Source organism: Eublepharis macularius, chromosome 9 (assembly GCF_028583425.1).
Source record: "Eublepharis macularius isolate TG4126 chromosome 9, MPM_Emac_v1.0, whole genome shotgun sequence".
In the NCBI taxonomy this organism is placed as follows: Eukaryota; Metazoa; Chordata; class Lepidosauria; order Squamata; family Eublepharidae; genus Eublepharis; species Eublepharis macularius.
This window is the reverse complement of record NC_072798.1, coordinates 36,377,897-36,405,146: the sequence shown is the minus strand read 5'-3', so window position 1 is coordinate 36,405,146 and position 27,250 is coordinate 36,377,897. Positions and strand designations below refer to the sequence as shown.

The following is a 27,250-nucleotide window of genomic DNA, read 5'->3' as shown; positions in this document are numbered from 1 at the left end:
ACCATAAAACCTCCCCACTGTAGCAACCCTCCCGCCAATTCCTTTAAAAGTTCCAAGGTCTCAGAAGAGGATGCTGCAGCCACTGTGCCTCCTCTGCTGGTCCCTCCCCACCCCCAACCTGGTCAAATAAGGTCTAAGCAGTCTCTCTCCTTCGAGCTTCCCTTTCCTATTAAGCCTTTGCGTCGACTGCTTAGCCCTTTCCTAAGTGAAAACAAGTCTAATTCCATTTGCATCCTCTGTTCTTCTTCTTCTATACCTTTCCTTTGGTTGTATCCAAATATAGTAACTTTGGACTGTAAGCACCTCAAGGGGGGGAGGTATTTGTGAATGTTCTGCATTATGCAGGGGGTTGGACTAGATGACTCTAGAAGTCCCTTCCAACCCTATGATTCTATGTTTCTAAGACAGGGACATTTCATATGCTTTTGTTACAATGTGAACCACCATGTATGTTGATGGCATCATACAAAACAGCAATAAATACTCCACAGCAGCAAGTAGACAAGTTTTCCCCACTGGATCTGACTCCTTTGACTGTAATAGCATCCTATTCCACATAAGTGAACTGGATTAAATGCTTGCTGCGATCACATATCTTTGCTCCAGAAAAGGCATCATCTACTATTTTTTTTTTCATTTCCAGGTGTCGTTAAAGGCACAAGAATGGGTCTTTTTAAAAAAAACAACAACAATGCCCCATCAAGCTTACAAAGTGAGCATGCTTTCCCATCATATTTGAACTTCTAAAAGGAACAGCATTGTTTTTGAGCTGAGACTCGAGAATATTAGATGTGAACTGGACCTATAATTTTTGCAAAGAACCTAATTTAATCTTTTTGGCTCATGTCTTTTCATCATAAACATGACCTTGAATAGGCCACAGCAATCAAAGGATATGGCTGGCTTGCAGATCTAGCAGTTCCAGGAGGGTAGCTGCATTTGTTGCAAACAGGGAAGAGTTTTGTAGCGCTGTAAAGATCAACACTGTTTATTGTAGCGTAAGCCTTTGTGGGCTGGAGCCCTCTGTCAGATGCATGAAGTGTTATTCTCAGCCAGCAGATAGATATGTATGTATGTATGTATACAAACAGCCAACATATGGTGGTTGCAATGGGAGGTTACAAAGTGAAGTCAGAAGCCAAGCCAAGCCAAGCCAAATTAGTATGCTTAGCCCAAATGAAGGCAAGATCCAATCCAAAGAGAAAAAAAGATCCAATATTAACCTAGGAAACAGAGGTGTTTATGGTAAAGGACAGCGTGTAAAATCAACTGATATTTAGTAAGAAAAATTGCTCTGATGATGAAACGGGCTTTATTTCCAAACCTGAAACAATAGACACTGCCAGAAGGCCGATACCTCTTTGTTGATGACTTGTCCTACTAACTTTCATACTCAGAAACTTGAAAGTAGAGCACCAAACAGACTGCATAATGAACTGTGGGCTGCACAAGCCATTCAACAATATTTCCAGGTACAAACTGCATGAAGACCAGCTAATTTAGACATACCCTCAGGTTTTGTATAAAAAGCATAAAGAGGAGCTTTTGAGTTCGCTTTCTTGTATTCCTCTATCTATTCCCTTCGTTTCTTTGTTGCTCCTAATTGCCTGCACTAATGTTTCTATAATTAAACTGAAGAGAAGGGACTACAGTAGATGTCTCAGAGATGTTCCCTTTTGTAATAACCTATATTGGGGTCAGACTTAGCAGTGTTTCCTCATGTACATGCCCCCAGGTTTTAGAAAATTAATGTTACACATTTTTTAAAGTGTCCCATTTTGAGCTTTTGAAATATGAAGAGATGTTCTATTGGGGGGACAGCTTGTTCAGCACCAGAGCTATGCCTGATTTCCATGTATGAAATGCTACTGCATTAGCAGCGTTTATATAAATGTGCACTGTTAGGCCATGACCTTAAGGTGGGACCTTAGACTTGCAGTGCAATCCTAAGAAGACTTACTCTAGACTAAGTCCATTGATTTTAATTTACAGTGTGATAATGGAAGTGCCAGTTCTTGGAAAGTCTGAAGAATGCCCATTAGTTATAGGAACTTAATTTACATTTACAGAGATTCAGCAAAGATTGTGTTTTCTCACATATATGCCTACAGCCCAAAATGGAAGTACTTTGAAGAATTTTTTTGCTGTATACAGAGAAAACAGAGTCTATCCTTATTAGATAATACCTACCCTGCTATGGAGAGAGGGGAACACTACCTTATTTTGATGATGTAAACAAGTCCTGCAAAATCAGAGCAGGAAAAGAACAGGGGCAGAGCTTTTTTTCAGGGGGAACGCGGTGGAACGGAGTTCTGGAACCTCTTGAAAATGGTCACATGGCTGGTGGCCCCACCCCCTGATCTCCAGACAGAGGGGAGTTTAGAGTGCCTACCGCGCTGCTCAGCGGCGTGGAGGGCAATCTAAACTCCCCTGTCTGGAGATCAGGGGGCGGGGCCACCAGCCATGTGACCATTTTCTCCGAGGGCAACCCACTGAGTTCCACCACCTCTTTTCCCAGAAAAAAAGCCCTGAACAGGGGAATATCTGAGACACTACTTGAACTGTGCTTTGCCAATTCCCATTGATCTGTAGTCCCTCCCTTGGTCACCTGAGGTGAGTAAAAATAATCTCTAGATGATCAGAGAAGGTACCTCTATTTTCTCTGATTGCACAAAACTGGAAATTTCACAGTCTCATATGCTGGGACATCTCAAAGTCTTCTCACCCCACGCTTTTTTAATACATCACAGTAAAGCTATTGGTGTCTGAGACTTGCACTTCTGTTTATGTGCACAAATACAAATGCAAGCCTCACTAGCAGGGTCTAGTGGGCTTCCGAACTTTGTTGTGCTTATGGGCTCTTTTGGAACTTTTAGAAAGAGTAGTGGGTGTTCCAACAAAATGGCTGCCTTGAGGAGGGCAATCACAAAATGTTGGGAAGTTCCACATACGAGAGCCAGTTTGGTGTAATGGTTAAGAACATCGGGACTCTAATCTGGAGAACAGGGTATGATTCCCCACTCCTCTGCTTGAAGCCAGCTGGGTGACCTTGGGTCAGTCACAACTTCTTGGAGCTCTCTCAGCCTCACCCACCTCACAGGGTGATTGTTGTGGGGACAATAATCACATACTTTGTAAACCACTCTGAGTGGGTGTTAAGTTGTCCTGAATGGCGGTAAATTGAATGTTATTATGTTATTATTATTATCTGAAACACAACTCATCATGCTAATATGATGCTCAGCTCTGCACATCATCTGTAATATGGTCAGGCTTGCAAACAGCCATCAAGATAGTTGTCAGGTAGTAGTGCAATTGCCTGAGTGTAGTAATATTGAGCCCATTGAAATAAATTTTGATGGGAAGCCTTTCTACACAAAACTTTTGACACATATTCTTTACGTGTCAGGAAATGCAATGTTAGCTGGGAAGCATAGTTTTAAAAGACAGAGCCAGCGGAGATCACTCTGGAGGGGACAGATCCTCTCACAGCCCTCTGCTGCCTCCAGCATGCTGGACTGTCTCCCCTTTCAGAGGCTTTGCCCTGCCACCCTCATTGCTAGTTAAAACTTTGAATTAAACGAGCCTCGGCAGGGCAAAGGCTCCAGAAGGGGAGACTGTCCGGCATGCTGGAGGCAGTGGAGGGCTGTGAGAGAACCCGTGCCCTCTAGAGAGAACTCCACTAGTTCTATCTTTTAAAACTACATTTCCTGGCTAACATTGTGTCTCTTGGCACTCGACGAACGGCAAGGCGTGTCGTATAGAGAAACTCTTAGTCACTGCCTGTGCTGGACTGGCAACCTTGATAGGGGAATCCAGTGAAAGCCAACCGTGTGATGTCTTTACTCCTGTATACATTGGATTGTATTTGGTATGTCTGTTTGAAAGTATACAGGATGTGGCATGTAATAAGTGGGTGTAGTTGTCTTCCTTGGTTGAGACTTGAGGAGTGTAAGTTCTTCTCTTCACCTCCACTTTCCTTGCCTGTTCTGGCTATTCTCATAGTTACTTTCTCTTCTCCTAGAGAGGATGCCCTCTCCCTTTCTGCTCATGATGGATCTGTCTTTGTGGTCATTTTGAGTACACACACCCTTTAATCTACTCAAGGTCACTTACAGTGCCACCCTCAGCAGTTACACCCTTCTAAGTTATTCAAGTCAATAGGTTTAGAAGGTAACTTTGTTTAGGATGGCTTTGCCTGTGAGATTTAAGGCAAACAGCAGATTTAAACCCACGTACCACAAGTCCTAGTGTGATATTCTGACGACTCCTGTCATAATGTCCACCGATGAAAACAAAGCAGCACAGCACTCAGCTGGAAGGTTCAAGAGTGCCATGTAAGCTGCAGCTCTGGGCTGGAGGGTGGGAGGCAGGAGGTGGAACTGGCCAATCACCATCGCTGCAACTTCTACATACTCTCATCACCTTTTGCACAAGGCCAGCCAAAAAAGTGGCCTACGGTTGGGAGGTTCCAGAGAGAAAGAGGGGCAGAGGAAGGAAGCAAAATAGCAAAGAGTCCAGTAGCACCTTTAAGACTAACCAACTTTATTGTAGCATAAGCTTTCGAGAGCCACAGCTCTCTTCGTCAGATGCAAGAGAGCTGTGGCTCTCAAAAGTTTATGCTACAATAAAGTTGGTTAGTCTTAAAGGTGCTACTGGACTCTTTGCTATTTTGCTGCTGCAGACTAACACGGCTAACTCCTCTGGATCTATGATGAAGGAAAGAATGTGAAAGATGATAATGTAAAACGAAGGAAGGTGAGCAAGGCAAAAGAGGACAGAGAGAAGGGAAATTGAAAAGGGATAAGGAAGGAATGTGGAAGGAGTTAGAAGTGAGACAACCCGGAAGTGAAGAGGCACCAGGAAGTACTTTGGTTGGTGGTATGGTGTCTATGGATGCCACCAGGCATCCCTGTTTTTTTTGTTATGTCACCGTATCCCCCCACCCCTGGCAGTGCTCAGTGGCTGATTTCCGAGGATGGGGAGGCAAAGTCCTTCTGCACTTATTACACTCACCAACCTCTTCACAATATCCAACCCTCACAATATCCAGACCTATCCATAATAACAACAGGCACTTCCCTCGACAGAATATAAACTGAGATGCCCTAAACTGGAAATTTGATCCACCGATTCAAGTAATCCTAAGAGAGTAGCAGGTGCCCCAAGAAGAGTCTCTGGCCAATAACGTCAGATGTACAGATCACTTCATACCAGATAGAAGATCTTTTAAAGTTTAAAATAATGAAGTTTAAGACTTGTCATGACCTCAGTAGATGGAAGCTATTATCTTCTCTAATACTGCTTAGTAAAATTAAAGTTTCGTGGAAGCTATGTGGAAGTCCAATTTGTGCCGACCTAAAGTGGTAGAGGGAAGAAATTAGGTTATACATCCAATATAATATATATTTGGTTTTGCTGTAAATGTTTTATGATGGCTTTGAGGACCCACGCTATGGGATTCTTTTATCTGGCCATCTCTGCTGTTTATTTTTACTTATTCTCTACTGCTGTTACAGTTTGTATTTTATCTTGTAGCACTATGATCAATGGCTAAGTCTCTAGTAAATATAGATGTATTGTTTAGCCTCTGAAAACTTCCTGTGAATTACCATTCACTTTAAACATACAGAACAGAATTGGCTCTGTCCTACTTTTTGTTTGTTTTACAGGGCATTATGAAACAGTATCCTGGAATGCTCATTGCTTCAACAATGTAACTAAACCACTCTCCAGCCTGGCAAAACATAATTACTTTTCAAATCACAGAAGCAATGTTAAGTCAAGGTGTTTCCCTAACTGAATGGCAAGCTACAGTAGTGGTTAAGCAATGGAGCCATGAGCCAAGAAATCTCTAGTTCATATTTCAGTTTTACTGAAGACGTATTAGAGGCTGCCTTAGGCAAGGTGGGGTCTCGGTTCTGATGTCATAAACAAATCTCAGTTTGTTTGTGATGGGCACAATCCTGATTTAACTAGTGGCTTTGCAAGTCCCCTCTCCCTTTGTTTAGTGTGTCATGACTGAAGATAGTTAATCCCAGTCAGTCACGATGCCTGAATGTGAGCACTTTCACAAATTAAAGTTATTTTATTTATACCCTGCTTTCCTCCCAAATGGGGACCTGAAGTAGCTTGCAACATGGTTCCACCTTCTTTATTGTATCCTCACAATAACAACCCCTGAGGTAGGTTAGACTGAGGTTGTGTGACTCGTCCATGATTACCCAGTGATCTTCCACTTCAGAGTGGGGATCCAAACCTGGGTCTTCCATATCCACACCAGGATTCTAACCCAGAATTCAACTGTGGTTAAGAATCCTGGTTACTGGGAAAGAAGAGGGAAGGAGGTATTAAAAAGTATACAAAATTGACTGGGCTTCCATAAACAAGTAGATGAGTAGCAGAGTAGCATCACTTGCAGAGGACGTGATGAGTGTAGGAGCTTGGCTGGCTAGTGTATATGTGAGAGAGAAAATAACAAACTTGTACATAGCTTAGGTTTAGAAAAGAAGTGAAAATTCTTTATTGTGGGAACTCTATACTCTGATAGAAATCTTTCCTATCATCCATCCATCCAGTCTAAGGATGGCACTGGATTGCAGGCCAAGTCCTGCATCCTCCACCTCCGTCAGATGCTTTATGGTTTTTATACGGTGAGCAGGTGTTTTATTAGAAAGCTGTGTTAATTGATTGTGATTTTATCTTGTATATTTTATCTTCTGTTGTGACCTGCCCTGAGCCCGCTTGCGGAGAGGGCGGGATATAAATATAATAATAATGATCTATGGTTCAAGATGGAGAGGAGAATTGGTTGTGACAAAGAGAGGAAGAAGAAGGATGTCATGAGGAGGAAGTCCTGAGATTTGAAATCTACACATCAATGGATAGTTCACGGCAGTAAACAGCAGAGAGCAAACAGATGCCCTGATCTCTTTCTAACTTTCTGGTTTGTCCCCCTCTGAAACCTGAGGGAAGGGACAGCACTGATCTTCTTCTTCCAACAGGAGGGGCCCTGAAACACATGGCAATTAACTGTGGCTTGTCCATGATACCTTAATTGAGCCACACAGATCTGATGCTGCCCTTCCGTACAGGGCTGTAAAGGCCCTGAGGTATAATGCCTGTGCAGTGCTGAGTGTCCTGTGTAGAAAACAGAAGGACACTGAGGCTGGATGATTCCGTGTATCATGTTTAGGATGAGGAGGGTAAATGAGCCCCTACAGGTGTGGCTAATGTTATTAAATTTGTAAAGGTATGGCCTGAGCGGACGCAAGGGACAGCATCTAGGTTTACTGCAGGGTCTCATCCCTGGGCTGTGTTAAGTGGCCCGTTGTTGCTGGAGAGCAGCTGTTTTGGCTTCGGGGGCAAGGGAGGAAGTGTCTACCACTCAAGGCCTCTTACACAGCTTGATCATTGTCCAGGAATGGGCTATAGATCACTGATGATTTGTTGCCGAGGGAGCTGGGAGGGAAAACAAGCAGCATTCTGTCAGTGTATTCTTCTGCGCAAGTAGGGTGTCAGTATCTACATAAAAGAAAGTCAGGACATAAATCTGAAATCAAAAATGACAACATTCAGAAACCAGCGGGAGAACATTTTTTTGTTCATCTTATAATTGGAGTATCTTGCCACACAGCCTGCTCCTAGGAGGACATTCTGCTGCTGACTTGAAAGTCACCTTTCTTCAACAAAGGAAGTGTAAAGGAAAACTGCAGTATGTGAAATTGCATAATTAGAAAATGTGAGTGTATTAACCAAGATCTGAATAAAAAGAATGTTTTCTCACTTACCCTTTAAGATATTTCCCTAACTAGCTACAGTAGGGGTTAAGAAACTGAATTATGAGTTAAGAAATCCCCTATGGTGCAGATAGCATTTTAAACTGTAAAATGGCATAGGCAGCCATGGGTTGAACTCATGGCTGCCGTAACATATAGTTTGGCTATCAGACATCACAAACAAACCTCAGTTTATTCATGACAGGCATAATCCTAGTTAATTGTCAGGTTCACATGTGCTCTGTCCTCCCTTTGTCCAGTGTGATGAGTTAACTCTAACTAGCCATGGTGTCTGGGATTACCAACCTCACACAAGGGCCTAGAATTCTCCCAGAATTGATCTCCAGACTGCAGAGATCTGCTCCCCTAGAGGAAATGCCCCCTTTTGAGGACAGACTCTATGGCATCACAGCCCTCCTGAGCTCCTTCTCCAGGAATCATCCCCAAATCTCCAGGAATTTCCCAAGCTGGAGCTGGCAACCCTATTAGCTTCTTCCAGTGAGAAAATGTAACAGACAGAAAATGTGATCAATTGCATTCCAGTTCATGAAAGCTTATGCCACAATAAAACTGCCAGAATTTAAAAAAATTTACTTACCGAAAGGGCTTGCTTCACAATATGCTGAAATGTCTTGGAAATGGGGTGTCATATTTCAATGGTGGGAAATATTTTGTATACTTGTGTGTGGGAGTAACAGGGTTGCCAACTCTGGGCTGGGAAATTCCTGGAGATTTAGGGCTGGATCCTGAGGAAGAGGGTTTCTGGAGGGGAGGCGCCTCAGTAAGAGCATAATGCCAGAGAGTCCACCCTCCAGAGAAGCCACTTTCCCCCAGGGGAACTGATCTCTGTGGCCTGGAGATCAGTTATAATCCAGCAGATTGCCAGATGCCACCTGGAGGTTGGCAATCCTAACACATCCAGATACCCACTTGAACTTTTGACATCCAACTGCTAGAATATGCTGCTCACTGTGTGTCCAGATGTGCTTGTTTTGATGACCGATATTCCTCCAACAACTAATACCCTCTGGTGTTTGTGGGGCATTTGCCTACTAAAGCAATCCGCAGCCAGAAAGGGGGAAAGTCCATTGCAGAGAACCGAGGTCTGCTGCTGCACCCCCCAGCCCAAGACCGCCTCTTAAGACCCCTTGCAATACCACCGAGGACACGGCAGCCCAACTCTGTGTCATGCGTGGCTCTGCAAGAATCCCGAGGGGCCCCCGACGAGCTTGCACGCGCCTATACCGGCAGCTCTTTCAAAAAGGCCGCCACGCGCTGCTTCGACCGCTTGCTCTCCAGAGGGGAACAGGTGTGCGTGCGCCGGGGGCAGCTTTGCCTGTTAGCGGCTCTATCTTTTGCCTTGTTTCCTTTGGCCGTCCATTCCCGCCCACCAGGCTGGGAGTCTTTTCTCCTCTGAATGGAATCCACCCAGCGCGCATTCCTGGGCAGGCGGAGGGGCTGCTGGGACTTGTTTGGGCTGAAGCCACCTCGCCTGCTGCATTCAGCGGGGAAACTGTCCCGCCCACCCTTTCTTGCCCGGCACCGGCGGCAGCTCCCTCCAGGTGTGAGAGTGAAAGAGATGAGTAGGCGCAGCCTGGGATGAGTGAGAAGGGGCTGGGGGGAGGCGGAAAGGAAGGCAAAGGGCGGGAAAGAGGGACGGGGGAAAGTTGGTAAACTTCTGGCTGGCTCCCTTCTGGCGGCCAGTTTGCTGCGTGGGACGCTGCCCCGGTGGAATGGAAGGAGCTCCTCACCTGAGAGGCTGAAGGTAACAGTTATCAGGACTCAAACTGGACAGGAGGATGTGAGAAAAGGGATGTGTTTGGGCATTTTTCTGGCAGTTGTGAATGCTTCTGGCTGGCTTTTTCTTGAGAGTCTGTGTATCTCTATTAAAAAATGTGTTCCCGAATATCTGAAATGAAAAGCAAGGCCCGAGTGTGTGGGTGGAAGGGAGGATGGCTAGCCAGGATTCTGGAATTGTGGAGGAGGCTGGCTAGGTCAGTGTGACGTAGTCACTTCAGAAAAAAAACATCCATTCTTATTTTGTGAGATTGAGTGTTGTGGTGGGATCATGTTCTGTGTTTGTATTGGGTGCCCCAATGAAGTGTGTGGGAATCCAAAGCAAAGTGTAAGTTCTAGATATGTGTGAGTGGGTGTTAGCAAAGGTTAACCAGTGTTGAAGAAAAGGCTATTTGCATGTAATCAAAGAGATGTTTTTGTCTTCATGAGTGAAGGGGCTGAGGCTTATTGTTAGATCTAGATTCTGACAGTGATACTGGTCACCCTTGATGTAATTCTGGGCTAGCCAGGTGCCAGCAAGCGGTCAAAGTTCCATAAACTGCCAGTGCCTTCCACTCCAACACAGATCGGACTTTAGCTACAGAGGATAGCTCAGCAGTTCAGTTCAGTTAAGGGCTGCGATGGTGGGAAGCAAGTGGCATTACCCTTCTACTACTTTGTAAAATGTTTTCCTTTTCTTTTGATTGCTTCTAATGTTGTGACAAGGTATTTCACCTTGACTTCTGGTTTGCCAGCAGACGGAGACAGCTGCTTGCCTTGAGCTCTCTGTGAGGTTTATTTATCTTACCTTTTTATTTTCCTTTTTCTACATATACTTGAGCTGGTGGGAGGCTGACAAGGTATTTCTTCTCTGTGCATTTTGGTCATACATGACAGCAACGGACAGCTGCATGGAGGCCGAGCAAGGAAAAAACCAAACAAAAAGGCGTGGGGGGCTGAATGCCTAGAGATGAAAAGGGAGGGATACTGCTGTAACAATAAAAGTCCTTCTCTACTCTGTTGCCAGATGGATTTAGGGTAACCCAAGCTTCCTGAAAGTCAGCTGGCCCAGGGACTCTCATCAAACTGAGAGTGACATTCAAAAAGCAGTCCACAAAACCAGAGGTATTTATCCTGGACTGGTGCTACCTGTGACTGTTGAACATGACAGGTAAGCAAGTTTGAACAGTGCTGGTGTTATAAACTGGAGATCTTACTGACTTATTCTAAAACTGAAATGATTGTACATTGGAGAGTGTTTGTATGTTTGTATTTGGGCACTCCTTTTCCTTCAGTCATGAATAGAACTCCATAAATCACTCAGGACTGATGACAAACTGCTATAGAAATTACCTGCCCTCAGGTAGTCTGCATGGGGTGGAGTTGGCGAGACCTGTGTTTGATGACTTAGCAAGACATTTGAATGTCTGATAGGGGTGACTCAGGTGCTTCCTTGGAATGCTCTTGCTTGGCTGACTTCACTTGAGTGCAACAGAGGGTTGGGAGATTTAGTTTGAATGTGGGTAGGCTTGCTGTCCTTGACTCTTGTCCATGAGCCTTTAACTTAAGTGACAGGATGACAATCATTGGACAAGATGCAACTTTTTTCCAGCATGAAGGTTTAGACTGAAAAATCTTCAGTTTGTAAATTTCTCTCTGCTTTTCGCTTTTTCTAAAGACAACCAAGGCGATGAACCCTTGGTGGGCTCTACCATTTTTGTCTGCTCAGCTGTAGGTATAATTTCTATTGCAGCTGGCAGCAACTCCTCAAAGTTTTCGGGCAGTGGTGTTTCCCAGCCATACAGCCGGCAAACCTTTTAACCGGAGACACCAGGGGCTGGATCTTATGTAGGCACAATTTGTCTGGTATTGAGCTGTGAGCTCTGTCTTTAAGTGGAAGCACCTCACTGGTACAGAAGACAATGGGATGTACATTCTGCGTATACCCTTTTCAGATGGAGTTTAAAGAGACCTGGCATTTCTGTTCTTCCCTCTCTCATTTTAAAGTTTGTCACAGTTTGTTCGTATGAATGTTACAGAAGGAAAGCCTGCTATGTCACTCTTCCAGGGGGCTTTGTTTACCACAAAGGTTATGGTTACTTGCATTTTAAAAAGGGGAGCTAAGAATAGCTTTGGTATATCCCTAGATGATTTCTTTGAACGTTACAATCCTGCAGGGAAAAGAAGCTGTGCTGTACTTTTAAACCATGTGTGAATTATACAGAATGACACATCTGAGCCTGACTTTTTTCAAACCAGGCTGTAGGTCTGGTTTGGAGCAGAGAATGCTTTAACAGCGTTGCTTCAAATGGAAAAAAGGAATGCATCCCTGCTATTGTTGTTAGGTCTTTTGGCCACTTTGACAGTGTTCAGTGTACGAGTGCTGAAATCTGTAGCTATGAAATAGGATACCACCAATATGCAGATGACACCTAGTTATTCAAATCCCCCAGTGATGTAGTAGAGGTACTGAGTCGCCGTTTAACTACTGTTGTCAATTGGCTGAAAGCAAACAAATTGGAACTGAACCCAGACAAGATGGAGGTGATGCTGGTTGGAAAAAGCAGAAATCTTGAAGGACATTGTGCTTCTGACCATTGATGGAGTTCAGTTGACCCTGGCTGACTCAGTTAAGAGCCTAGGAGTTATACTAAACTCAGCACTGCTGCTAGAGAAGCAAATAAATGCAGCTACAAAAAAAGGCCTTCTCCCAACTCAGGCTAGCCTGGAAGATGGCCCTGAACCTTGACACGCCCCATCTGGCCACCTGGATTCATGCCACAGTAACTATCAGGCTAGACTACTGCAATGCACTCTACGTAGGTCTCCCCTCAAAGCTGACTGAGAAATTCCAGCTAATACAAAATGCTGTAGCTCATTTACTCTCAGGAACTAGATGGAGCATGCATATTACCTCCATTTTGCAGTCACTCTATTGGTTTCCCATTAGTTACCGGACCCAGTGCAAGGTCATGGCTTTCACATTCAAAGCTCTTCATGGCCTTGGCCCCTTAGATCTGCGTGACTGCCTGTCCCCCTATGTTCTGCCACGGCAGCTTCACTCACCTGAAGAGAGCCTTCTTCAGGTACCACCTTGCAGTTGGGTAAAATCAACAGCTGCCCATGCACGTGCATTCTCTGTGGTGGCCCCCACCTTACAGAATGGCCTGCCTGAGGAGGTCAGGAAAACCCCTGCTCTTCCTGGCTTTCTGCAAACTATGCAAAACTGAATGATTTAGGAGGGTTTTCTCCCCAGATTACAGGACTATGTCATAAGAAATAGCTCAGAGAGATGCCTTGATAGGGACAAGGACTTAATGCTATTGGGTACTGTCTGCTGAGGTAGATATGCGCCTTGTAGCGAGTTTCCAGACTGCTAAACATGCCATGGGAATTAGTTATGCCTTGTTTCAGATACATTGTATCTCAGTCAGGGCCGGCGCCAGAGTTTCTGGCGCCTGCGACCACTTGTGCGCGCACGCGCCACGGACTGCGTGATGATGTCATCATGCAATGATGTCATCATGCAGCGCAGGATGGCTGGGGCGACGCACGGAAGCTGCTCCATGCTCCGCATGCTGCCCCAGCAGCAGCCTGATGGCTTCTGCGCCCGGCTGGGGGGTGTGGGGGTGGAGGAGCGCGCAGCGGAGCTGGCGTGGCTGACTGCTGCTGCAGCCAGCCAACCAGCCCCGTGCCGCCGCCGCCACATGCCCTAGCTGGGCGCAGAAGCCACGAGCCGCTGCTGGGGCAGCGCGCAGAGGCTGCTCCATGCTCCGCATGCCGCCCCAGCAGTGGCTCGCGACTTCTGCGCCCAGCTGGGGCGTGTGGCGGCGGCACGGGGCTGGCTGGCTGCAGCAGCAGCTGCAGCCCAGTCACGCCAGCTCCGCTGTGCGTGCCTCCGCCCCTGACACCCCCTCCGGCACCTCTCCAGTGCGCTCGTGCCCGAGGCTACCGCCTACCTGGCCTCAATGGGCGTGCCGGGCCTGATCTCAGTGCTCGGCTTTAAAAAAATTTCTGCTACAATTCCCTATTGTATCTGTTTCCCTGAGCGTCCTAACTGTTCTTCAGTATTATACTTTGCTCAGTGAATGTCCTAGCAGTCAGTTATATTGTATTGTCACTTGCACTGTTGTAATCTGTCTTAGGTGTCAGTGAGAAAGGTGGACAAGAGATGGATCGATGGATGGATAGGTTGGTCTAATTGGGAGCAGTAATATTTATTTTATTTACTTCCTTTTGTCCCGCCTTTCTCCCCAATGGGGAACCTAAGTGGCTTACATCCTTCTCCTGTCCTCCATTTTATCCTTGCTACCCTGTGAGGTAGGCTAGGCTGAGTCTGTGTGACTGGCACAAGGTCACCTAGCGAGCTTCCATGGCAGTGCAAGGATTCAAAAATGAGTCTCCCAGGTCCTAGCCTGGCACTCTAAGCACTACATCACACTGATTATCCCTGGCGCGGCTGCTAAAATGTTTAGGCCATTTTAACAGGCTATACTTAGAGGGTGGTTAGTGGGAAATGGAGAATCTGATATACGGATCTGTATGAGGGTGGTCTCATAAGGCTAGATTCCCTCCTCTGTATTGTTCAGTATCTATGTGAGACTCCTCCTCAGCAAGATCGTAACATAATACTGAAATGAAGGTGTCATCAATATGTGAATGGCATCCCTAAATCACCAGGAGATGCCATTTCTGTGCTGAGCTGGTACCCGAATACAGTGGTGAGGTGGCTGAGGGAGAATAAACCGAATCCAGATAAGATCGAGGTGATGCTAATTGGTAAGATGCTTGCATTGAATGCAGTAATTCTCCTCACTGTTGGAGTACAACAGTACAACTGCCATTGAAGGATTCAGTTAAAAGTCTAGAAGTTCTATTAGATCCAGGCCCCCTGTAAGAAAAGCAGCTTAAAGTGGTAGAAAAAATGCCCTCGCTCTTACATTTAGTTTTGAGGCCACTTTCAAGACATTTGTTCTGTCCTTGCTGATCTATATTGTGGTACCTCCGTGCTGAATTACTGTAACGTACTCTGCATGGTGCTGCTATTGGAGGCGATCTGGAAATTTCAGCCAGAGCTAAATGTGGTGGCCTGTTTGGTATCAGATGATGCTTACTGGGACCATATTACATTGGTCCTACAATCTCTTCTCTGGCTGCTTATTTATTTCCAGGTCCAATATAAGGTGTGGTTGCTTACCTTTGAGGGCCTTCATGACTTGCGGCCCACATAAATGAAGGGCCATCTTTCCCAATATGAACATGTAAGGCAGTTACCTCCTCACAACAGTCCTTTTAACAGTTCCCTTAGCCACTTAACAGTCCAGGCCTTTTCTGTTGCTGACCTGCTGCTATGAAACAGCATCTCGGGAGGAGGCAGGCACCTACCTGCTGGCCCTTCCAATGAGGCTGTAAGACAGAATTTAAAAGCTTATGGCAGCTTGAATGGGTTCTGGTGTAACTTAATACTTAAATGTATTACTTACACGTTTTTAACAACTTAGTTTAGTTTAATAGATGGATCGTTTTGGTTTTTGTGGTGCTATTACCTGCCATGGGTCCTGACTGTGGGGAGAAAGTTAGGATATATAAATGTGCTAAATAAATAAATAAAATAACTTGAAATACTCCTGCATGTGTAGCCAATATTCCTTGCTTTTGCATACAAACTGAATGTAATGAGGGTAGTCACAGGTATTGTGTCTGCCCTATTCAGGTGTAAAGTGGTAGATGCGTGGGGAACTTTATTATTTTTGCACAAGTAGGCTGTCTATCTTTGCTTGCTGCATATCATTACTTCAACTCTGCTGACCCCCCTCCCTACAATACAGCCCTCCTAAGTAAAAAGCCCTTTTAAATAATTCAGTTTTGCATAGTTTGCAGAAAGCCAGGAGAGTGAGAACTCTCCTGACCTCCTCAGGCAGGCCGTTCCACAGGGTAAAGGCCACCACAGAGCATGCACGTGTATGGGCAACTGTTGATTTCACCCATGTACAGGGTGGCACCTGCAGGAGACCCTGTTCAGATGAGCGAAACTACCGTGGAGGAACATAGGAAAAGAAGCAGTCCTGTAGGTATACTGGTCCAAGGCTGCGAAGAGCTTTGTATGTGATAACCAATACCTTGAACTGAGCATGGTAGCTGATAGGTAGCCAATGGGATGACTGCAGAATGGGAGTGATAGTCATGCTCCTGCTTGCTCCTGAGCTGCAGCGTTTTGCACCGATTGGAGTCTCCTAGTCATCTTAAATGGGAGACCTATGTATAGTGCATTACAATAGTCAAGTAACTGCAGGATGGGAGTGAGATCCTCCTTGCAAGCTCTGTTCTTTGTGTTCCTGCCTGCAGAGGTGAGGTGGGTGGTAACAGGGCTTTTACAGTGGTGGCACCTTACCTGTGGAGTGCCCTTCCCTTCAAGGCTCACCTTGCATCTGAATTGCTCTCTTTTGGGTGCCAGGGTAAACCATTTTTACCTAGGTTTTTTAATTAAGAGATTGAGATTTTGAAATTTTTTAAAGACAAAATCATCATGTGAAAGGGGCAGAAATGTTAATAAGTATATGTGGCTGACCCCATCACCTCCTGCGGAGCTCCCTATTCCAGCCAGCTGCTGCTTGCCCTAACATTTCCTCAGTCTTATCCTTGCCTGGCTACTGTAGTCCATGTGAAAACTGAGTGGATGTTATCTGCATTGCTGATTTAAATTGGCTCTACAGTCATTTCGTTTTTCCAGGGAACCTGAACTTATATGGTGGCAGAATGGAATAGGAATTTCTTACAACGTGGCTCACCGAACTGCAGTGTCTAGGATTCTTCAGAAGAAGCAATGACAATTAAAATGATATAAAATAAATATAAGTTTGCAGACCAAGGACCTTTTAGTTACTGCTGAGTTTGGTTTGGGATCCTTGTTAAAGTGACTGTTCTTTTTGCCAGTCTAATCAATTCAGCTTGGCTTGTGGCTTACAGAAGCTCGTCTGTTGAGCATCGGCACGTTCCTGCAGGCCACGCCAACATTTGCTGAAAGAAAGTTCTGTCGAAAAGCAAACATTTGCATCTAAGTCGCTGCGGAGAGTATGGGGAAATCCCTTCAAGTGGGAGCTAAAGCTCCAATAAGCCTTGCATCAAGTTCAGGTGTAAGGTGGCAAACCGTATCCGATATCGTGTTTCTGTGGAGACAATGAAAAGATTTACTCCTGTTCAGTGGAACCAGGGTTGTACATTCAGCAGTTTTGTTCCTTGGGCTCTGTGCCATGTGAGAATGGAGGCTTTTGTTCCTTAGAGGGAGAGAATGAGCGGAGGTGGGGTGGTTTTCCTATTTGGGAGAGATTTCCCCCCCACCGATAATGGAAAGCCTTTCTTCCACCTTTGCAGAGCAGTTGGAGATTTCTTTTATCCACAGAGCTTTTAAATGTGTTGTATAATTCAGGGGCTTTAAATTCCTTGCATTCCTGTTGGTTTGTGTAATGCTCACGGGAACAGTGTTACCCTGCCCTTATCTGCCTGCAGTGGCCCAACTCAGTAGGTCCCCTGTATATGGTCTCAAAGCACTTAATAAATATAGTAATATATATGCTGAAGCTAGACAGGCCTGACCAGTGCCTGGATAGGAGACCACTTGGGAATCCAGTGTATATTGACTGGTCTTCTGTGAAAAAAGGGCAGAATATAAAGGTCAAACTGAGCTCTGTGGGATTTCCATAGACAATTGGTATATATCATGGATTGGGATCGAGGAACATTTTCTGCAGGGAAACTGATCTCTGTGGTGTGGAGATCATTTGTAATTCTGGTGGATCTCTCTGCACTCTCTCTCTCTCTCTCTCTCTCTCTCTCTCTGTATATGCATTCTATACTGAAGTATTCCATACAAAACCTTTACCCTGTTAGATACCGTATTTTCTGTAAATAAATCTTTGTTGTTCATCATCATTTTTGTCCTGTCCAGTCAAAATAGCTGTGAAAAGGAGTTTATACTTTCTTTACAATTAAGTACATTATTCTAGTAGGGACCCAAATGAGAGCCTTTCAGTGAGCACAAAGCTGACATGTAATCATGCCAGCTAATCAAAGCTTGTGTACCCGCTTTTTACTGATTATGGGCAGCTGGGGTTTAAACAAATAAAAGTCTGGACCAGAATGTATGGGAGTGAACAGCCATAAGCCTAGAGGGCAGTTACCTCAGAAGCCTCCTTCTCTCCTTTCTCATTCTCCCCTCCCCATCATTAGCCACCCCACCTTTACCTTGAGACCCTGCAAAGCCAATGCCAATGAGGTTAGATTATACTGATGTGACCCCCCCCCCTTTTCATACCATAAACCTCCATTGGGGCTTCATAGGCAGTTAAAGGCAGTCATAATACACTACCTATCTAGCCCTTAATTATCAAGTAGAGAGCCCAGGCCCAAATCCACCCAAGGTCCTTTCTCTCCTCTTCCCAGGAGACTTTACCAGACAGGTATCCAGCTCCGTGCATTCAGTATCCCTCATCCAGCTAGTGTTCAGGGCTACTTGCAAAAGGAACTCAATGTTTATTTCCTCTATACGCTGCTACCATTTAATCAGGCCCATTGGTCGTGACTAGAATGCTGATGTGTGTGTGTGTTATTTCTCCTCAACCAACAACTTCAGTACAGTCAGGATTAAAACAGAATAAAGAATAACTTTTATTTATAAGATGTATAACACAGGAGTGAACTAAACACATAGATAGATTGTTGTTAAGAGGTGCACTTAATCTCACCTGATTAGAACAGGTGTCACCTGATTAGAACAGGTGTCAACCACCAGCTATTATCTGCTGCTCAAGATCCTTCTTCCTCTCTCTAAATGCTCCAGAGGAGTTAGCCGTGTTAGTCTGTAGTAGCAAAATCGAAAAGAGTCCAGTAGCACTTTTAAGACTAACCAACTTTACTGTAGCATAAGCTTTTGAGAATCACAGTTCTCTTCTTCAGATGCATGGAGGGTAAGAAGAAACTGGTCAGATATATGGGTGGAGAGGGGAGAGGGGAGGAGATGCAATCAGTAGCTTCTGATAATAGGATCTGTTGGCTTCTGATAATGAGATAACCATTCATAGTCTCTATTCAATCCAAATCTGACTGAATCAGATTTACATATGAATTCCAATTCAGCAGCTTCCCCTTGGATTCTGTTTTTGAAAGGTTTCTGTTGAACTACAGTGACCTTTAAGTCCTTGATGGAATGTCCTGGTAGACTGAAGTGTTCTCCCACTGGTTTCGGGATGTTGCCATTTTTAATGTCAGATTTGTGTCCATTTATTCTTTTGTGCAGAGGTTGGCTGGTTTGTCCAATGTACAGAGCAGATGGACATTGTTAGCACAAGAGGACATATATCACATTGGAGGATGAGCAGCTGTAAGAGCCAAAGATAGTGTAGTTGATGCCATTGGGTCCTGTAATTGTATTTCCTGGGTAGATATGAGGGCAGAGCTGGCAACTACAGTAAAGTTGGTTAGTCTTAAAGGTGCTACTGGACTCTTTTAGATTTTGCTACTACAGACTAACTCCTCTGGCTAACTCCTCTGAATCTATCCCCATATCTGTTTGACTTGTACACAGAAAGATTATTACAAACTTAAGGAGCAGCAGTCTCCAATTTTCTTTCCTCCAGAAGGAAACGGAACCTAAATTTCCCCTCATTCATGTAAGGGGGAACTCAAAACAATATAGGTTGCCAGCTCTGCCCTCATATCTACCCAGGAAATACAATTACATGACCCAATGGCGTCAACTACACTGTCTCTGGCTCTTACAGCTGCTCATCCTCCAATGTGATATATGCCCTCATGTGCCAACAATGTCCATCTGCTCTGTACATTGGACAAACCAGCCAACCTCTGTGCAAAAGAATAAATGGACACAAATCTGACATTAAAAATGGCAACATCCAGAAACCAGTGGGAGAACACTTCAATCTACCAGGACATTCCATCAAGGACTTAAAGGTCACTGTAGTTCAACAGAAACCTTTCAAAAACAGAATCCAAGGGGAAGCTGCTGAATTGGAATTCATATGTAAATTTGATTGTCAGGCTTGGATTGAATAGAGACTATGAATGGTTATCTCATTATCAGAAGTAACTGATTTCATTATCAGAAGCCAACTGATCCCATTATCAGAAGCTACAGATTGCATCTCCTCCCCCCTCCCCTCTCCACACATATATCTGACCAGTTTCTTTCTACCCTTCATGCATCTGAAGAAGAGAACTGTGATTCTCGAAAGCTTATGCTACAGTAAAGTTGGTTAGTCTTAAAAGTGCTACTGGACTCTTTTCAATTTTTCTAAACGCTGTAATGGATTTCTATTGTCCTCAGCCCCAGCATTCTTCTAGCTCTCATTGGCTATTCCCCAGGAAAGGAGGAGCTGGAAGTAGTCCTGTCCATCACAACTGATATTTAATGGTCTAAAGAATTCGAGTAGGCCAGCTTCATGACTCATGCGGGTCTGTGTCTCCATGAAGATGAGCATTCCAACTTTGACCTTGAGTATGCATTGGAGGGGGTGGGGAATAATTCATCTCGATATTAAGTACATTGTCTAAAGGGAAATGAATCTACATTTAATGACCTTTAGTGTACCCTCTAGGTCCTGTGGATATGACCAACCAGACCTCAAGCCTCTCAGAGGTGGAAGAGGCGGAAAGTATCTTGTGGGAGAAGATTGAAAGTGTGCGACATCAGCTCACTCGCTCCCTGAATCCAGCAAAGCTGACACCATACTTGCGTCAGTGTCGTGTGATAGATGAGCAGGATGAAGAGGAGGTGCTGAGTGCCTACCGGTTTCCTTGCAAGAGCAACCGCACAGGTGAGAAAAGTTCTTCCCTTACAGGGCAAAGAGAGGAAAGGTACCTTTATGCTTTGTAAATGTTCCCATAAAATGTGAGGCGGAGGAATAAGTTACAAAAGATGTAGTGGATATGTGCCATGCTTTGGCTGATAATGGCTCCCTTGTACATGTTGAACTTTAAGAGATATATGTGTTTGTTCTTTGCTCTTAATCTGATTGTTGCTGCAAATGCTCTTGGAATTCTCTTAGATTGAGGTTGCCTTGTGAAGTCTGAAGTAGCTTTTAGTGTGCCTTTAAGCTGTTGAAATTCTCTTGTCCCCTGATCTAAAATAGGCAAGCTACCTTCTCCTGAAGCATTGACACCTCTCTTGAAATGGATAACACTAGGAGATAATTAAGGATTGCCTTGTTGGATCAAACTAAAGGTCCATCATTCAATATCCAGTAGCAGCCAACCATTTGCTCTTGGAAAGCTTTCAATCAAATAAGCCCTCTTGACTCTAGTACCTGACAATTGGAAGTATAGTGCCTCTGAACACGGAAGTTCCATTATGGTCTCTAACTGCTGAAATACTCCACGAATGTGTCTTGGATTGCTTTTATAAGTAAATTAAGAATCCTGTGGCTTGAAATGTATGTCCTGGATTTTTTCTTGTTCAGAGGATATGCAGTGCTCCACATTAGGAAAAAAACAAATGTTACATACATGGGGCTCAAATATCGGGGCTGACAGTGGAACTCCTATAGATACAGGTTCGGGCATCTTAACTGAGCATCCAGACACACATCCTGGCATTTCTTTCTGTCTTGCCTTCCTTCAAGAAGCTCAGAGTGGTATGCATGGGGATTATCCTGTTTTTATCTCACATTAGCCCTCTGAGGTAGGTTAGGCCCAAGATCACCGAGTGGACTTTATGGCAAGCAGGAATTCACACACAGGTCTCCATACGCCAGATAGTCAGTCACTAGAAATCTGCACTTGGAGTGTTGTAACTGAACTTGCTGTGAAGTAATTTCATGTTAGAATCTGGGTTGTGTGAGTTCATTTATATAGGCATCTATAATCCTGCCTTGTTATGTCTATTAGTGATTATTTTACTTAGCATTTCAGTATGCAGAATGAGTTTACTGCCTTCCTCTTGATTTCTTCTCATAACAATCATGGGTCCCATTATTCCCATTTTACATATGTGAACTAAAGTTGAAAGTGCTTTTCTAAAAAGCTCTCTTAGTGTGTTTGGGGCAGAAACAGGACTTGATCTTGTGTCTTCCAGTGTGAACATGCTTGTTCACAGCAGTGACAGAAGGTGGGATTAGATGGCTTTATTAGATCCTTCCGTTTCCGTGACTTTAAGACTCTGGAATGAAATGGTTCTGTTGGCTGCTGATATGGTACTTGTTAGTTGAGAGAAAGTGTCTTTTGACTATGTCTTTGTCTGCAGGACTCCTCATGGATATCCTTCGAAGCCGAGGGAAGCGAGGTTATGAAGCATTCCTAGAGTCTCTGGAGTTCTATTATCCTGAACATTTCACCCAATTGACAGGGAAGCAGCCAGTTCAGCGCTGTTCTATGATCCTGGGTAAGCAGTTACAGACATCTTCCTTTTATGTGTCTAGTTAAATGCAGAGAGGCTTGAAGAATCCTAGTATCCAGAACCCTTTTTGTGCATGACCCTGGGGGAATCTGCAATCCTGTGTTTAACCAGAATTCCTGAGTATCTTGGGGCGTTTTATTTAGCCTTCAGTTTAGAAGATGGTGTATCCTTGATCTATATGCTTAGACAAGCTTTTCGGGTTACTTTGATGGAAAGGTGCTGCGCCGGAACACAAGCAAGAAACTTTTCTTTGCACATACTGTCATGCAGCTTGGCTTGCTAATTCAGAGCCAGTCTACAAAATACTTCACATTTTTTGTTTCTATGCCTTGTGTGACTACCTCCCAATTCTCCCATATGCTTCTCTGTGTAGAGCACAAGTATGCACCTATACCTTCCTTATTATACCAGAGCAAGATTTGGGTCCAGTAGCACCTTAATAACCAACTAGATTTCCAGGGTATGAACTTTCGAGAGTCAGAGCACCCTTTGTGCTCAAACCCCCAAATCTAGTTGGTCTTAAAGTGCTTTAAGGACCCAAAACTTGCTCTTCTACTACAGACCAACATGGCTACCCACATGAAACTTGTTATACCAATATGTGGAAACCCAGACCATTTTTATAAACCACTATCCTCTAAAAATAGAGCAAATTGAGCATATGTATACAAAATAATCCATTTTGCAAAGTAATGAAAGTTCTCTTGAACACAAAAAAGAGAACACAAAAAATTAGCTTTGTAAGAGTAAGAACAACGGAATATAATCCTTGGTGGGATTGTATATATGCATAAGAAAAAATCCTCAGCTATGTGTGAATAGCTTTGCACAATAGAAAACTCTGGCATGGATCCCATCATGAATTTTTGTGAGCAAAAAGGGTGTGTGGTGACTTCCATTGATGTACTTGTCCTGTAGCAGACCTCTGGCTCCCTCTCCTGCTGCTGTTCCTGGGGATCCCCTGCACCTAGGAGAAGCATTACAGGGGGAGGCATTTTGGTGTTGCAGAAGACACGGCAAGCAAGAAAGCTGCACTTCACAAATGGAAATCCCTTCTGTGTTCAGAGGTTTCTTTTTTTAGTTTTAGTTTAGTCAATATTTAACCCGCCCTCCCCACAAGCGGGCTCAGGGCAGGGTACAACAATCATAAAATACATCATAAAATACAATTTCAAAACAATAATTTGCAGAATTAGTTAAGATGGTCACTTATACATTCCTGCCCCCCCCCAGTATACAGAGAGGGAGGAAAAACGGACAGATGAGATGCTACCGGATATATACGTGGGGCAATTCACTGCAACTAAATAGCCCCACGCTTTACAGGAGACCGTTGGGAGGCTCAATGATGTCCTAACGCTGGCCTCAACCATATGCCTGGCGGAACATCTCCATCTTGCAGGCCCGCTGATAGATCTTGGCGGGCCTGGGTGTCTGCAGACAGAGAGTTCCGCCAGGTTGGGGCCAGGACCAAAAAGGCCCTGGCCCTGGGCGATGCCTCCCTGGGGCTAGGGATCACCAGTAACTGCTTGCCCACTGAACAAAGCATTCTCCGGGGCACATACGGGGAGAGACGGTCCCTCAGATATGCTGGTCCCAGTCTGATGGAATGAAGCCTCTGTTTATGAGAGGAAATTAAGAGAGGGGGAAAGCATATGTGTATTTTAGCACTCGGGAGTTTAATCACCAGATGTCTCTGACATGATAACAGTTGCACTAAGAGACAGTTTAATGCCCTGTGACCATGTGATTGCTTTACATTTTAGGGATACTCCCCTGCAGAAATGCATGTTCATAAATATGTGGGAGCAAGTGACAGTAGATTTGCAGCAGTCATTGGCCTGCCTCTTCCTGGCTTCCATTCAGTGTCGATTTAAAAAGGCCCATCTTCATTTTACACATTGCAGTCCTTAACCACAGCAGATGTCAGTGCCTATGTGGCGAACAGGCTCAGTGTTTAAATTAGTTGCTATGTTGGCAAACACTCTCTGCAGTCCTAGCAGCCAAGGACCTGACCATCTCTTCCTCTTTGCAGATGAGGAGGGGCCTGAAGGCCTGACTCAGTTCCTGATGATGGAAGTGAAGAAGGCACGGGCCCAAAGGAAAGGGCACCTGGCCAAAGAGCACCAACTGCATGTGAAGAACCAGGCCTTGGAGGAGGAGGTCACTCAGCTGAAGCAACGACTTCAGGAACTGGGGAAGGTGCAGGAGCGTTGCCAGAGGTTCCAGGAGGAGTGGGATTCCAGCAGCATGGAGCTGCTGAGGCTGAAGGATGAAAACTACCTGATGGCCATGCGCTATGCGCAGCTTTGCGAGGAGAAGAACGCTGCTGTCCTCCGAAGCAGGGACTTGCAACTGGGGGTACGTCTTGGTGTGTCTGCCTACACTAAGTTTAGCAGGGTGTTGTGAAGGGATGTTTATCTCGAAGTTAAACTAAGCTGACTCAGTTGTGCCAGAAATCAGCCATGAGTTTAGCACTGTCTGCCCAGATCTAGCTGCTCATTAGTCCCAGCCTCTTGGCAGCCAGTTCAAAAAGAAATAAGAAAAAAGGCGCTGGAAGACTTACCATCAGTTCTTGCTTGGAGTTTCTTGTTTGTATCTCATCTTCAGCATTGCACTCATCACCACCCTGCCTGTTTCTGTTCCTTAGGGCAAAACTTACACACTACAGTTAAACCTTTTAACAAGACCTTGTATTTTCCAAATGCAGGTACTAGAGCCCCCTCTTCCAGGGAAGAGGCTCACTCTTGCCTGATCTGACCTTTTGCAGCTGAACTGTGTCATTAGCTCCACCTGCTTATACAGACCTACAAATATGTGTAGGTTTTCTCCAGCAGGGGTAAAAGTGGCTCAGGGAGTGGCAGAAATACAGTGGATAGCCTGCAGCTATCGGAATGCATCCAGAGTGTTTCTGCATGATGCCTAAGCAATGCATATTTTTAGGAGGAAATCCAGGCACAAATAAATGGTTCCAAATTATGGAGAAGCCGCAGTGTCCTCTGGCAAAGGATCAGCCCCTCCCCACCCTTAATATGAGTTTGTCCAGCCATTCAGTTGAGTGACTTAAGAATTTTTTCCTGGCTAACTTCTTGCATGAGGTCATCTCTAACCTTTCTTGCAGTTTTTCATATTTGTCTTCATACCTGAAATGCTATCCCCTCTCCCTTGCTCTCACATAGCTCAGAAGGGTCTAGATTGTCAAACCCAGCTCTCTGCTCTCCAGACTTCCCCACAGCCTCCTATTCAGACTGCCCCAAAACACTCTTAAAACTAGAGTGTGACGAAAAAAGAGAGAATGGGAAACAACAACGTGTAACACATCAAGATTCCTGCAGAGTGAATAAGTCCCAGATAGCTCCAGTGAGTGAGCCAAGGCATATTCTGCAGGGCAAGGTTTAAAAAAAATCCTGTTTCTTCCCAGCCCCAAATAGGTCATTCAGTGATGTCTTACTGCACAGGTACCGGGTGGGCAAGTTTCCTGTGTTTCCTGTTGCCTACGACAACAGCTCTGTTCAGATATTTGATTTTGGTGCTCCCACCATATGTAATGGGAGCAGATGCTATTCAAGATCCTTCTGAAAATGTGTGGTCACCAATTTACATTCCCCTAATACCTTAGATTTGCTCACAAGCTGCAGTGAATGCATGTGCAATTCGTGTACAGTGTACACTTGATTGTCGCTTGTATGTATGTTGAGAAATTCTCATGTTACAGTCAACGCATGTACACTGCATTGTGTACACACCCTGAGAAATGTATTATACAAACCCCTCATTTATTGACATATCCTGTCCTTAGTTTCATTTGTCAAGTGAATGTGCATTGGCTCCTTCTTACACACATGCACATACAGGCAGGATGTATATGGGTTCACTGTAAGATGTGAACTGGGCTCTTGTCTCCTGTTATACCATTTCCCTTTGTCTCAGATATGCCTTGCAGTGTTCCCTTCAAATTCCTCCTCAAGGCTTCTGTCTTCTTTCCCCGTTCTCAAGCCTATGTCTAAGCATACATGAAACTGCATTTTCTGCTATAATATGGTGTCCCTTGTGTGTGTCTTTCTCCTTCCCTTTTTATTATTATCTCTTTCCCCTTGACTCACTGTATATTGCACTCACTGTGGTGTAAGCAACTGCCTGCTCTATGGCTCTGTAACTCTATGCATATTGATGATGCTATAAAAATGATAGATGGCAGCAGTCTTAGCCTTTGCAGGTTGGATCTGTGACTCTAGCCCCTTCTATTTTTTTGCTTTGAGAAGGCATTACTACACAGTGCATAGCCAACCCGCTTTGTTTTCCTTTTAATGAACTGAATAGGCTACATTCTCGAGCATTTGGGATGTGGGTGCCTTTTTGCTTAGGGTTTATCTCCCAAAAGCTAAAGGTTGGAGCTGGACTAAAATTTTCATCAGTGGAGCAGAATTTTCCTGCCTCTCCTCTCCCACTGCAGCCCACTGGTATTCACATTTTTTTAATTTACTTTATTTATACCCCTCCTTTCTCTCCAAGGGACCCAAGGTAGTTTACATAATTCTCCTCTCCTCCATTTTATCCCCACAACCCTCCAACTACCCTGTGTGGTAGGTTAGGCTGAGTGTGTGTAACTGGCCCAAGGTTATCCTTCAAACTTCTGTGGTAGAGTGGGATTCGAATCTGGTTCTCTTAGATCCTTGTCAACACATTACCCACTATACCATGCTGGGTCTCTGGGGAAATGCTGATCCTGGAGAATAGGGGACCCCGAGGAATGACATGAGGGGGTGGGAGGTCTAAAGCAGGAAGGGGCCTTAGGTAGCAATTGCCAATGTATTCTGGATCCAACTCTAAAAATGTGCTCTTTGGTAGGTATGAATGTGTGTGTGTGTGCCTAGATGTCTATTACTGAACGAGTTTGATGTACTTGTTTTCAGTTATTTTAATTATTTTGAAATTTATCCCATTGGGCCACTGAAGGCTTAGTATGAGAGAGTTTTAAAAAGTTACCATTATGTTCAGTTAAAATACAATTCAGATAGCCCCATTCTGTATTCAGCATTTTGCATGCATTATCTCAGTAATGTCTGCAACCTCTCTGTAATGGAAGACTGCCATACATGGATCTGTGCTGATATTGGCTTGTCATGGTGGCAAAAGACAGGTGCTGGGACTCTGAGTTCTGTAACACAGGATTTTTGTCAAGCAACTAGTTCCTAAGCTAAGTCAGCTATCACTTATATCAAACTGAAGTCATGTTGGCAACCAGGTCAATGTTGTATAGTGATATGATTGATATTATTACAGAGACAAA

At 44.5% G+C, this 27,250-nt stretch overlaps 1 protein-coding gene across 3 annotated transcripts in view; it reads left to right on the top strand.

The window, feature by feature from the left end:
* Positions 1 to 9,300: 9,300 nt before the first annotated feature.
* CARD10 (caspase recruitment domain family member 10) overlaps positions 9,301 to 27,250 on the top strand; it is a 54,695-nt gene continuing 36,745 nt past the window's right edge. For 2 of the 3 annotated variants that reach the window (XR_008597602.1, XM_054987755.1), the window contains exons 1-5: positions 9,472 to 9,543; positions 10,582 to 10,725; positions 20,165 to 20,383; positions 21,808 to 21,945; positions 23,996 to 24,321. Coding sequence is in view for 2 of the 3 variants with exons in the window: in XM_054987755.1 (XP_054843730.1) it covers positions 10,719 to 10,725; positions 20,165 to 20,383; positions 21,808 to 21,945; positions 23,996 to 24,321 (690 nt within the window). In the remaining variant the exon portion in view is untranslated. Of the gene's footprint in view, positions 9,341 to 9,471; positions 9,544 to 10,581; positions 10,726 to 20,164; positions 20,384 to 21,807; positions 21,946 to 23,995; positions 24,322 to 27,250 lie in introns of those variants that run through there. The other variant, XM_054987756.1, reaches the window with a different exon arrangement.